Source organism: Temnothorax nylanderi, unplaced genomic scaffold (assembly GCF_030848795.1).
Source record: "Temnothorax nylanderi isolate EJ_2023f unplaced genomic scaffold, tnyl_v1.0 TNYL_tig0153_pilon, whole genome shotgun sequence".
Taxonomy (NCBI): Eukaryota; Metazoa; Arthropoda; class Insecta; order Hymenoptera; family Formicidae; genus Temnothorax; species Temnothorax nylanderi.
In genome coordinates, this window is record NW_027249215.1 from 67,353 (window position 1) to 81,150 (window position 13,798).

The 13,798-nt window shown below is 40.2% G+C and overlaps 3 protein-coding genes across 4 annotated transcripts; all 3 read right to left on the minus strand.

Moving 5' to 3' along the window:
• Positions 1–1,263: 1,263 nt before the first annotated feature.
• LOC139777540 (uncharacterized) lies at positions 1,264–7,931 on the minus strand. Of its 2 annotated transcripts, none has more exons than XM_071715041.1 (2): positions 3,018–7,931; positions 1,264–2,963 (listed from the first exon to the last, which is right to left on the minus strand). In XM_071715041.1, exons 1-2 carry the CDS (start codon positions 5,698–5,700, stop codon positions 2,638–2,640), a joined length of 3,009 nt encoding a protein of 1,002 aa, XP_071571142.1. In that variant the 5' UTR covers positions 5,701–7,931; the 3' UTR covers positions 1,264–2,637. The 2 variants fall into 2 exon arrangements, with proteins under 2 accessions (XP_071571142.1, XP_071571143.1); XM_071715042.1 differs by having other exon boundaries at positions 2,757–2,950.
• LOC139777532 (uncharacterized) lies at positions 1,847–2,461 on the minus strand. Its single transcript, XM_071715035.1, has one exon. It carries the CDS (start codon positions 2,459–2,461, stop codon positions 1,847–1,849), a length of 615 nt encoding a protein of 204 aa, XP_071571136.1.
• On the minus strand, positions 5,770–6,312 carry LOC139777533 (uncharacterized). The gene has a single exon (XM_071715036.1). It carries the CDS (start codon positions 6,310–6,312, stop codon positions 5,770–5,772), a length of 543 nt encoding a protein of 180 aa, XP_071571137.1.
• Positions 7,932–13,798: the final 5,867 nt, after the last annotated feature.

Below are 13,798 nucleotides of genomic sequence, written 5' to 3' on the forward strand. Positions count from 1 at the left end.
ACTATTAACAGAATAATTTTTGTGATTAATGTGAGTATTTGTTGCTAATAAAGTGTCACTTGTTTCTTTAAGGGGTAATACCAGAGAGAAGAATGAGAGACGACACGGCCCGGTTTTAGGTGATCCGCGAACGCGATACGCCCTCTGGGAACGACGTAAAACGTGCACATGAACTACGTAGCCAATGCACACGTTTGGGCCACGGGGTAACACATATGTGCACAATTTAGGTTGCGTTCCGTGCTAATGTCGGTAACGCAAAGTTATTGATTTTTCGTTATGTGAGCGAGCAAGAAGGTATAAGAGTGAGCGAGATGACAATAAGAGCGAGCGAGACAGTAATTGGAGTGAGCGAGATGAGAATAACACATGCAGAAGGCTCGGGGGTGGGGATCTGATCGAGGATCGAGCATCGAGTCTTTTCCTTGCGCGCCGTTGTTCTTATCTCGCTCACTCCTGTTACTGTCCTACTCGCTCTTATTGACGACTCGCTTACTTTTATACCTTCTCGCTCGCTCACGTAACAGCTGTGTTTTAAGACCGACACGCTTTAGAATTTATGCAAATTATCACATTTAACATTTTTTATATACACCGGAATACACATGTATAATTATATTATAATAAACGATTTACGACAACGAATCGAGAATAATTTTATTCAATGCAACTCGCTATAACTGTTACTCATTATTACTTATAGTACTACTGTGACACTTATATATTATACTGTTTCTAACGCGACGATGTATGTACACGCAATTTTTTTTTTTTTTTTTTTTTTTTTTTTTAGCAGGGAGGGGAAAATGCCTGACGCACACCCGCGTCGGCCGTCCGGCGGGGTAGTGTGGGGCTTGCACCCACTAAAAACCATAATTTTTTAAGGCTATGCTATATAAACTATTTATATTTAGCTGATGTGCAATTTAAACATAGAACGCATTTTTAAAAAAATTTATCAGAAAACGCAGAAAAAAAATTTAAACTTAGAAGTTTTATTTCAATACTTTGTGTTGCTGTTAATGAGCATGACGTAAAGACCACAATCACAGTTGAAATAATTGCATAAATTATCGACTAACAGGTTTCATCACGGGGAAATATACATAAATGTAGGTTTCCTTTAATAAAAATATCAGTTGTATTTTTGACGTCTTTTTTTCTCATATTTATATTTGTTTGAGAATGAGCTTGGCTGATAGAATGCTAACACACGAATGAGTAGATCATACAACGGGGTAATTGAAATGAGCAGATCGGCACTGAGTTTCAGGATTTATTTCTTTCACAGAGTCGTAAATCACTATATACACTATATACACTGCGTTATGTACTAATTAACTGAGCGTGAGCGGTTTATACAATAACGATGAGTACCGTGCTAAACTGATTTACTTGCGTAGAGTACAACGTGAGGCCGTTGAATCGTTCCGATTACAATCAGCAGCCACGTGGCTTTAGAAAATGAGACGTTTCACCAGATTAACCAACGAGACACTGGACCTCAGTTTAATTAATCCGCGTAACAATCTTAATGAGGTCCATTGGCCTCAAAGATGAGGTTTATCCTTACTGAGTGCCCGACAGAATAAATGATTACGCGAGCGTTAGAATTTAGACTGCCATTTGTTCACGAAAGCAAGAGAGTAACTGCCGGAATGCCGGCGATATCGGCAAGGCGAAGGCCGGAGCATGCTAGCATCACGTGCCATCGCTATTCGAAACGATCCGCACGATCGTCCAGGAGGTGCTGCCACCTCACTGGGCTTGACTACCGCACTCCTGAACATTTCTGCCCGCCATCAGCAACCAAGTTGATGATGTCCCTTGAGTGATCTTTAATAAGTTACTCAGGATGATACACTGGCAGCACAGCAAGCTTGGTGATAGGCCTGGTGAGTGTAGTGGTAGCGGTTTTCAGCTGTACCACCCTGGTGAGGCCATCCTTGCCCGGCATTAATGTTAGGACACGGGCAAGAGGCCACTTGCAGGGAGGAAATCTCTCATCGGTGAGCAAGACTAATGAGCCTGGCTTAATGAGATTTGACGGATGATGCCATTTTGAGATTGCCTGCTGTCGTTGTAGGTAGTGAGCTGACCATTGAGACCAAAATTGCTGAACCTTCTGTTGAATGAATTGCCATCTTGACAACCTAGAAGTAGAGAGATCAATAAGTGAAGGTTCTGGTATGGCAGTGAGGGCTGTTCCAATGAGAAAATGTCCTGGTGTGAGGGCTGAGATATCTTCCGGGTCGTCGCTGAGAGGCTCCAGAGGTCTTGAGTTGAGTACAGCCTCGATTTGCGTGAGCAGCGTCATTGACTCCTCAAAGGTGAGCCGCGTTTCACCCACAGTGCGCCTTATATGGAATTTAATGGATTTCACTGCAGCTTCCCACTTTCCTCCCATATGCGGGGCAGCAGGTGGGTTGAAACTCCACTGAGTTCTATTTTCTGTGAGCATTGCCGTGATGAGTTGATTTTCTTGAGTGTATTGAGTGAATAACTTCCGAAGCTCCCTGTCGGCTCCAATAAAGTTTGTTCCGCAGTCTGAGGTCAAGGAGGCAGGCACTCCCCTTCTCGAAGTGAATCGTCTATACGTTGAGATGAACCCTTCCGTTGAGTAATCGGAGACGACCTCTAGATGTACGGCTGATGTAGTGAGACACACAAAGACACAAATCCATGCTTTGTAGGTTTTGCTCCTCTTCCCTTGGTAGTCTTAAGGATGATTGGCCCTGCATAATCAAGTCCAGTGTGAGCGAATGCACGTGAGGGTGTGACTCGGGTCAGAGGTAGTTGGCCCATCAATTGATGAGCACGGATCCCCCTTTGCCGAGCACACACCACACACCGCAAGATGTGGGATTTGACAGGAGCTCGTCCACCAACTATCCAGTAAAGTTGTCTGATATGAGCCAACGTGAGCTGAGTGCCTCCATGCATGGTAGATCTGTGCGCTTGATCTATAATGAGTTCAGATAACTTTGAATCACGAGGCAAGATTGCTTGGTGTTTACCTTCGTACGTGAGTGCAGCGTTATTGAGACGACCACCCACTCTAATAGTGCCCTGATTGTCGATGAACGCTGTGAGGCGACTAAATGGGTGAGATGTTGGCAACAGAGAGTTGGAATGTAACACCTTGAGTTCGTGAGTGAAAAGGGCAGCTTGAGTGGCATTGATCCAGAAAGTTCGTGCCCTTTCCATGTCAGCCAGGGTAATGAGACTAGCTGGTGATGAGTTGAGCTTGCGTTGTAACCGTGAGCAAAATCTGAAACAAAGAGCTGTGATTCTGAGTAATTTATTGAGAGTTGAGTACCTATAGATGAGATCCCAATGATATTCTTGAGCTGATTGAGCCGTGAAGAGCGAGGTTCCTGGACGAGACTCGAATGTGCATTGCCCGTCGAATTGAGTAGGTTGGGTGGGCCATGAGGTTTCAGCGGCTACGATCCAAGGTGGTCCCGTCCACCAAAGTGCATGGGTTTCAAGTTGAGACATTGTGACGCCTCTTGACGCACAGTCAGCTGGATTGGCTGCGCTTGGCACGTATTTCCAATGAGCTCCCTCAGTGAGTTCCTGAATTTGAGACACCCTGTTGCGTACGTAGTCTTTCCAGCGAGACGCATGAGTTTTGATCCACGCGAGCGTTGCTTGAGAATCTGTCCACAGGTATTTGTCCCTGATGTCCATTGTGAGTGTGGCTAGGACATGCTTCATGAGTTTTGCCAATATGAGAGCTGCCGTGAGCTCTAACCTCGGGATGGTTAGTCGCTTCAGCGGCGCGACCTTTGTTTTTGAGCAGATAAATGTCGATTGAGTACCTGTGGATGGTGTATATGCCGTCAAGTAAATCACGGCAGCCATGGCGAATTGAGATGCATCAGAAAAGCCATGAAGGTCCACTATTGAGCTGCTGGTTGTGTTGAACCAACGAGGAATTGAGAGCCTGGCCAGGCTGGTGAGATCCTTTCTGATGTTGAGCCAACGTGAGACGACCTGGAATGGTAGTGGATCATCCCAGCTGAGTTTGTGAAGCCAAAGTTCTTGAAGAAGCATCTTTGCTTTGATCACTACTGGTGAGAGAAAACCTAGTGGATCAAATATCTGAGCCACTTCAGACAATATGAGGCGTTTTGTGAATTGACCCTGGTGAGCTGGTAACATGGTTGAGACAGAAAATGTATCTTCCTGAGGCGACCATTTGAGACCGAGTAGTTTTGTGTTGCAATCGTCAAGTGAGACTGAAGAGTGAGCGACTGTTTTCGATGAGATTGCCTTTAGGAGTTCAGGATGATTGGAGTGCCACTTTGCTAGAGGAAATCCGCCCGCATTACACAGATCTCTGAGTTGATGAGCTATTTTGATGAGATGTTTGATTGTGTCTGATCCACCGAACATGTCGTCCACACATCTCCCACGCTCGATTGGCGGCAATGCGAGGGGAAACCTGTGGCCTTCATCCTTAGCCAGTTGGAGAAGAGTTCTCACTGCAAGGAATGGGGCAGCTTTCGTTCCATAGGTGACAGTGGTGAGGTAGTACAGTACTTCGTTGTATAGCTCGTCTATCCAGATGATGCGTTGCAAATCCCAATCGGATGGATGCACTTTGATTTGACGGTACATCTTGGTGATGTCAGTGGAAAATAGGTATCGGTGCTGTCGGATCCAGATGAGTACATCAAAGATGTTGAGCAACAGGTTTGCTCCGGTGTACATGGTGTCATTTAGCGAGAAGCCCGTAGAAGTGGCACAAGACCCGTTGAACACTACTCTCAGCTTCGTAGTTTCACTGTCAGGTTTGAGTACTCCATGATGAGGCAAATAATAATGAGTTGAACTTCTTGATGTATTTGATGGGATTTTAGCCATGTGATCGAGTTGTTCATACTCTTGCATAAACTGGGTGTAAAGTTTCTGAAGTTCACTATCTCGTTTGAACCTTTTGAGAGTTCCCTGTAGACTTCTACGTGCTGCCTCATATGAGTTTCCTAAGATACTAGTTGACAACTTGAATGGAATGCGGACGATGTATCGACCAGTAGAGTCCCGTGAATGAGTAGTCCTGAAGTGAGTCTCGCACTCCTGTTCGTCTGTGGTGAGTGAAGCTGTGGTTGCCGTTGGAGGCTCCTCCTGTATCCAGAATTTCGTTAACAGTTCTTCTAGGTTGGTGTCCTGCTGGAGTACCTTGGTATGATGTGCCGTCCTTGTGTGAGTAGGGATTGTGAACCGAACTGGGCCAAGAACGAGCCAACCAAATATGGATAATTGAGCAACTGGTGAGTCTGACGTGCATTTCTTAAGGTTAGGTTTGATGACTTGTCCATACGAGTCAGCTCCAATGATAAGATCAATTTCTCTTGGTTTGAGAAATTCCGGATCCGCCAGTTTTAGATGTTGAAGATGAGGCCAATCTTGTTGAGGGGATTCAAATGTTGGCAGAATCGTTGTCAGTGTCTTGAGTATGTGAGCACGGACGGTGACAGCTGCGTGAGAATGAGTTGAATGCAAACTGAGGTCAACCACTCCCTTGGTTTGAGTTGTTTGGTTGCCACCAATTCCAGTGATCGAAACTGACGAATGTTGTCGCTTGAGTGAGAGCTGAGTGACGAGCCTTTCTGAAACAAACGTGAGTTCTGATCCTGAATCAACGAGAAGTCTGACTGTGTGAGTGGCCACCGCTGAGCGAACGTGGGCCATTGCAGTGGCTAGCAAGGTGTGTGTTGACCTTGAGCACTGAGTTGCCTGGTTGACGATTGCAACATCGCCTCAGCATGTTGTTGAGGGTGATGAGGTTGAAGTAGCCGCTACTTGCTGAGAGGGTGAGGTGGTCGGCTGTGTCGGTGTCGATGAAGTTGAGTGAAGCATGGTGTGATGTCGAGCAGAACATGTTTTGCACCCTTGAGTTGATCTGCATGCACGAGCGTTGTGTCTGCCAAGACAATTATAGCAGAGGCGTTTTGTTTCTGCAATTCCCTTTCGTTGTGCAGGCGTGAGTTGCCGGAACTTTTCACAGGTCACTATGAAGTGATTGGCGTTGCACATGTCACAAGCATAGGGTGCCGGCTTGGACTGATTGGCTGATGAGGACGGCGTGGTTGGTTTTGAGGACGCGTGGTGAGCAGTTGCCTTTCGTTGAGTTGGCTTTGACTGAGCATTAGCGGCCTCCACTCTTTCCAGTGCCCTTGCCTTGGCAGTGAGAAACTCCATGAGTAGCTCAAACTTGGGAAATTCTTGAGAAGCACCGAGTGAGGTTTCCCATGCTTCTCTTGTGTCACTGTCCAGGAATCTTGATACGTGATGCACTAACATACAATTTCCCAGCTGTTCTGAGATGCCTAACGACTGTAAGGCATTGGTTGCTTCGGTCACCGTACTGATGAGCTTCGTCAGGGATGACGCGTTTTGTGAGCGGGCGTTCTGATGCTGGACAGCTGATCGAGATGTGCTTGTATTATAAGGCGTTTATTTTCATAGCGCCCGATAAGTAGTTCCCAAGATGGCATTAATGAATCTCCTGTCATCGAAAGATTTTGTATGAGCTGGGCCGGTGAGCCCTTCAAGGACGATCTCAAATAATGTAACTTCTCGACATTAGTTAATCGTGAACTGTCCATGATTACGGACGAAAAGAGCTCCTTGAATTGTGGCCACGCTGTGTAGCTGCCATCAAAACTTGGTAGTGAGATTTCTGGCAGCCTCGGATGAGCAGGGCGATTCAATTGAGTAGTCAAATTTTGCGTGAGGAGTGGTTCAGTGAGTTCATGCTTGAATTGCGTCAGCGTCTCTCTGCCTGAACAAACCAGAAGTGTCTCGTTAAAGTGCACATTGTTGCTGAAGTATTCATGGTCCAAGAATGATTCCGGCCATGCTACTTCAAAGTAGGTATGTTTCTTGAGGAACGCTTTGTGCAGCTCCTCCAGTTGAGTAATTTGAGCCGTCACTCTTCCAAGAGAAGTCTCCGTTGCTGAATCAGGGATAGATTCCACAAGCTTCCGAATTGATTCCACTCGACACATCTGGGTTCTGCATTTTAAGTAGAGCTCTGCTGAAAGGCGAGCTGGGGATTTTGTACGTTGAGACGTCCTTGACGGTTCTGTTTGCTCACTAGTCTTAGTTTGTGATGGTACCTTGAGTGTTTGTGTCGGAGTGCTACGTCCGGAATCCATGGGTTTGTTGACATCTTTTTCTGACATGTTGAGCGTGAAGAATCGTTCGAGAACCGTGAAATGGCGGCGCGCACCGACACTGCGTACCGCGATTAACCGAGAGTCACTGAATTTTCACTCCTTTCAATCCCCGTTGTATCCGGCTCGAAGGACCAAATGTTTGAGAATGAGCTTGGCTGATAGAATGCTAACACACGAATGAGTAGATCATACAACGGGGTAATTGAAATGAGCAGATCGGCACTGAGTTTCAGGATTTATTTCTTTCACAGAGTCGTAAATCACTATATACACTATATACACTGCGTTATGTACTAATTAACTGAGCGTGAGCGGTTTATACAATAACGATGAGTACCGTGCTAAACTGATTTACTTGCGTAGAGTACAACGTGAGGCCGTTGAATCGTTCCGATTACAATCAGCAGCCACGTGGCTTTAGAAAATGAGACGTTTCACCAGATTAACCAACGAGACACTGGACCTCAGTTTAATTAATCCGCGTAACAATCTTAATGAGGTCCATTGGCCTCAAAGATGAGGTTTATCCTTACTGAGTGCCCGACAGAATAAATGATTACGCGAGCGTTAGAATTTAGACTGCCATTTGTTCACGAAAGCAAGAGAGTAACTGCCGGAATGCCGGCGATATCGGCAAGGCGAAGGCCGGAGCATGCTAGCATCACGTGCCATCGCTATTCGAAACGATCCGCACGATCGTCCAGGAGGTGCTGCCACCTCACTGGGCTTGACTACCGCACTCCTGAACAATATTTTACGACGTTTGTTATTGCGAATGATTTATGAAAATCATTGATGTATAGTGCGTGTGTACGTTACTTTTTAGTTTTAGTAGTACTTTTGGTAGTAATACTTTTAATAGTTTAGTTATTATAGTTGTAGAATAACGTGCGCAACACTTAATATGCTTATGTTAATAGCAGCATATAATAAATCTAAATATACTTTTTTAAATCTTTATTATAATTTGCATCTTATTACGCATCATTGATAACAAGAAAATGCATGATTTTACAATTTCGTAGCATGATCACATATTACAACTTTTTATATATTCCGTGATAAGACCTGCTAGTCTACGATTTATGCAATTATTTCAATTGTGATTGCGGTCTTCTATATGAAATTGAAAAATTTATGCTTATTTTTCTCATTACTGGAAATTCATACTCGTTGCAAAGTAACATGACTTGCAAACATATATGCCTCTATTGAGACATAATGGATGCAATGTCATGATACAATGTAGAAAGTATTTCTGTCCATAATGACGGAACGATAAGATGCAATAAAACAATAATAGATTTAAAAAAGTATTGTATTTCATATTTTCTACAAAATTAATATATAAAAGCATTATTTACATTATATTTTAAAATGATTCTGCGTTCTATGTTATTTTATTGCTTACTTTTTTACGCTTATGTATTGCAGTTTTTTTTATTCTATATCTTGCTACAATCTTGTAATTATTTCTTATTTGTTTAACAAATTACTCATTTTTCTACGGGTATTGCCTTTTTTTATAGCACGATTGTTATATCTCGTGCGAGAGTACAATTTTATCCTTCGTCATAAATCGCAACGCTTGCAGTCGATGATTATTGTAGCACGCATTATTTTTGTCTAGCCATTCACAGTGTTTTTCATTTGTTGCATTTATACATTCATTCGTTATCTTTTCTAGAATTTGCTTTGATGGCCAATAATGTAGCCATACACGATTGAATGTCATTAATTGCGTTTGGACCACTTTTGTAAAAAGATCTGTCGGTCGTACCAATTTCGTTACTGCAGGAGCATCTTCGTCTGCATTTGGATATTCTTGAAATTCCATGTACATCTCATTTTCAGTTGCGTTTTCCATTGGCGTTTTCGTCAAGCAATGACGACAATTATCGCACTTTGTTTTTCCTACGCTTCGTCACGCCATATATCCAGCAAAAAATGCAACAGCATTTTGATTATATATATTTAGTGCCTCAACGTTTTCTGCATTTTCCAAATTATCGTATTCTGCAAGAAGTTGCAAATAGCTTGTACAGTTAAAATTTAAAATAAAGCCTTTTAAACAAGGAATTTTTGATACTTTGTCCCGCGATGTAGACCATGTTGAGCAACATTTCAGAAAGTCTGTTAATAACAATTCAACGTCAGGATTTTTGGGAGACAATGGTCGTTTTCCGCCATGTGTAACTTTTAGACTGTAAGAATTGCAAGCATCTATTACTTTATTCAGATTTTCTGTAAAATCAGCCGTTGCATCCCACGTATCTGTTCGTAATACTTTAGCATTACCAGCAGTTTTTATTGCGGATGCAAACGCAATTAATGACATTCAATCGTGTATGGCTACATTATTGGCCATCAAAGCAAATTCTAGAAAAGATAACGAATGAATGTATAAATGCAACAAATGAAAAACACTGTGAATGGCTAGACAAAAATAATGCGTGCTACAATAATCATCGACTGCAAGCGTTGCGATTTATGACGAAGGATAAAATTGTACTCTCGCACGAGATATAACAATCGTGCTATAAAAAAAGGCAATACCCGTAGAAAAATGAGTAATTTGTTAAACAAATAAGAAATAATTACAAGATTGTAGCAAGATATAGAATAAAAAAAACTGCAATACATAAGCGTAAAAAAGTAAGCAATAAAATAACATAGAACGCAGAATCATTTTAAAATATAATGTAAATAATGCTTTTTATATATTAATTTTGTAGAAAATATGAAATACAATACTTTTTTAAATCTATTATTGTTTTATTGCATCTTATCGTTCCGTCATTATGGACAGAAATACTTTCTACATTGTATCATGACATTGCATCCATTATGTCTCAATAGAGGCATATATGTTTGCAAGTCATGTTACTTTGCAACGAGTATGAATTTCCAGTAATGAGAAAAATAAGCATAAATTTTTCAATTTCATATAGAAGACCGCAATCACAATTGAAATAATTGCATAAATCGTAGACTAGCAGGTCTTATCACGGAATATATAAAAAGTTGTAATATGTGATCATGCTACGAAATTGTAAAATCATGCATTTTCTTGTTATCAATGATGCGTAATAAGATGCAAATTATAATAAAGATTTAAAAAAGTATATTTAGATTTATTATATGCTGCTATTAACATAAGCATATTAAGTGTTGCGCACGTTATTCTACAACTATAATAACTAAACTATTAAAAGTATTACTACCAAAAGTACTACTAAAACTAAAAAGTAACGTACACACGCACTATACATCAATGATTTTCATAAATCATTCGCAATAACAAACGTCGTAAAATATAAATATGAGAAAAAAAGACGTCAAAAATACAACTGATATTTTTATTAAAGGAAACCTACATTTATGTATATTTCCCCGTGATGAAACCTGTTAGTCGATAATTTATGCAATTATTTCAACTGTGATTGTGGTCTTTACGTCATGCTCATTAACAGCAACACAAAGTATTGAAATAAAACTTCTAAGTTTAAATTTTTTTTCTGCGTTTTCTGATAAATTTTTTTAAAAATGCGTTCTATGTTTAAATTGCACATCAGCTAAATATAAATAGTTTATATAGCATAGCCTTAAAAAATTATGGTTTTTAGTGGGTGCAAGCCCCACACTACCCCGCCGGACGGCCGACGCGGGTGTGCGTCAGGCATTTTCCCCTCCCTGCTAAAAAAAAAAAAAAAAAAAAAAAAAAATTGCGTGTACATACATCGTCGCGTTAGAAACAGTATAATATATAAGTGTCACAATAGTACTATAAGTAATAATGAGTAACAGTTATAGCGAGTTGCATTGAATAAAATTATTCTCGATTCGTTGTCGTAAATCGTTTATTATAATATAATTATACATGTGTATTCCGGTGTATATAAAAAATGTTAAATGTGATAATTTGCATAAATTCTAAAGCGTGTCGGTCTTAAAACACAGCTGTTACGTGAGCGAGCGAGAAGGTATAAAAGTAAGCGAGTCGTCAATAAGAGCGAGTAGGACAGTAACAGGAGTGAGCGAGATAAGAACAACGGCGCGCAAGGAAAAGACTCGATGCTCGATCCTCGATCAGATCCCCACCCCCGAGCCTTCTGCATGTGTTATTCTCATCTCGCTCACTCCAATTACTGTCTCGCTCGCTCTTATTGTCATCTCGCTCACTCTTATACCTTCTCGCTCGCTCACATAACGAAAAATCAATAACTTTGCGTTACCGACATTAGCACGGAACGCAACCTAAATCGTGCACATATGTGTTACCCCGTGGCCCAAACGTGTGCATTGGCTACGTAGTTCATGTGCACGTTTTACGTCGTTCCCAGATGGCGTATCGCGTTCGCGGATCACCTAAAACCGGGCCGTGTCGTCTCTCATTCTTCTCTCTGGTAATACCTAGCCGGAATTTTTTTTTTGACCATTTTTTTTTATTGACTTACATGGCGTAAAAACATGTCAAGAATGATGTCTGACATGATTTATTGTTGAAAAAATTTTTCAAGTGCTCGTAAAAGTCGAATTTTCGAAGCAACTCCGAGCGCGTCAAAATGACAAATTGAATATCGAAGCGAGTTTTGCCCCTTTTACTCATTACCGGCGGTGCGACGGTACACAAAATAGTTTCTAAATGAGGTACAGACGAATGAATCGTTCAATTCTGTTGTTTGGACGATCGCTCCGAAAACGGTTTCAAGCGGAAAGGGGGTATTGGACATTGCTACAAATATTTCGGTTGTAACTTCCAACGGCGGATTATCTAGTGTCATGAAGATCATGGATGTACTCGGCATTACTGTTGGTCGTCAATGTTTCGATTTTTGCTTGGAAGCCGACTCGCGCCGCATTAAACTCGCCAAGCGCTCAATGTCCGACGCCGCCAAAACCGGACGTCGTGATGCAAAATCAGCCAAAAAAGATTTGGAAAGGACTGAAATCAACTTGGAAGGCCAGTTATATGGTGCTGGGATAGCAGAGTAAAGGTAAAAAAATCAGCAAGTCTATATCTTACAAATTTCATGTAGTAAACACATTGTCAAACTTTAAACGCGTTTTTCTCGAAACTACTTTTTCAGACACGGCTAGCAGTAGAACTCGAGTAATTTTTATCCGATTGACTTGAAATTTTAACTGTAGCTTCTTAGATAGATTATCTATAGAAGTACACACGATTTTTAAGATCGATAAACAATTACGATTTTTATAAAAAAATAAAGGCCGATTTTTTAGTCGAAAATTGATTTTTTTCCCAAATGGCTGCCAAATTTGCAAAAATCAATATTTCTTAATACCCATGTGTACTTCTATAGCTATACTCATGTAGATTATAAAAAAATTTTTTTCATTGTTCCAGATACGTTCGTTGGACACTTCTACTGCTAGCCGCGGGACGCCTCGAAAAAATCGACCCTCCTTCCGCGCACTAATGCGCCGCCATTTTGTAATGAAAATTAAAATAAAAAATGTTTTTTTGCACCTCAAGACAAGTGTAATAACCCCTCAAAATTTTATATTGATCGATTTATTAGCAAAGTCACAAAAAATTCACAAAAAACCCTTTAATTTTTTGTTTCCGGCTAGGTATACCCCTTAAGTCTTTGATTAAGTACTATCTTTGAAGATTTTAATAAGTAATTATTTTACATTTCCAGATCAACAATGGAGAAAGACTCGATGATATCAAATAGACTAGCATATTTGGAACAACTGAAAGAAGAAGCAAAAAGAAACTCGATAATTATAAAAAAATTAAGAGCCGAGAACAGTGTAAAAGATATGAAATTGGAATATCTAATTTACCAATTACTGTTATTAAAGTTAGTTCAGTGAATACTTACTTTTGTGTAAAAACAATATTTAATCGATTGATTTACACAGAAACAATTTCTACTAAAATCCTTTTAGGCCCGGTTACACCAACCTCTTGGTAAGCTAACTGATAGTTAAATCATATGTCTCTCTTTGTCTAATGTGAAGGAAAAACAAAGATATACATTATGATTTAACTATCAGTTTACCAAGAGGTTGGTGCAACCGAACCTCAATCAGGTAAAATTTAAGGATTAAAATAAAAGGATCAAAATTGGATTATGTATTTTATTCCAAGATTTGTAATATTTATTTGTGTAAGTTTAAAAAAAATTTGCGAAAAAATAACATATAAACATACTGTTGCATGAATATGATTAAAAGTAAAAATATGTTTATTTGCAGTAAAGATTTTCAATTATTTATTTTAACAAATGTAAAATGTTTGCAACAAATGTAACTAAATTAAAATAAAAACAAAAAATTGTGAATTTCTATTCTTTATTTATGAATAAGTTATAAGTAAAAAGAAACATCAAATTCAATTAACCTCACACACAGCAGATGTTGGAAATATTCGTAAATTTTCTAAATTTTGTCTCCACTTGGCTTTTAAAATACTATTTGTCGGAAATTTCCGAAGAATACGACCTTGGCCATATTTTGTCGAGCATCCAGGTATGCAACATTTGTTGTATCCTCCCATGATGTACGATGCACAGATTACATTATAAATGTCATTATAATAATGACATTATATACAATGACATTAATGACATTAATGA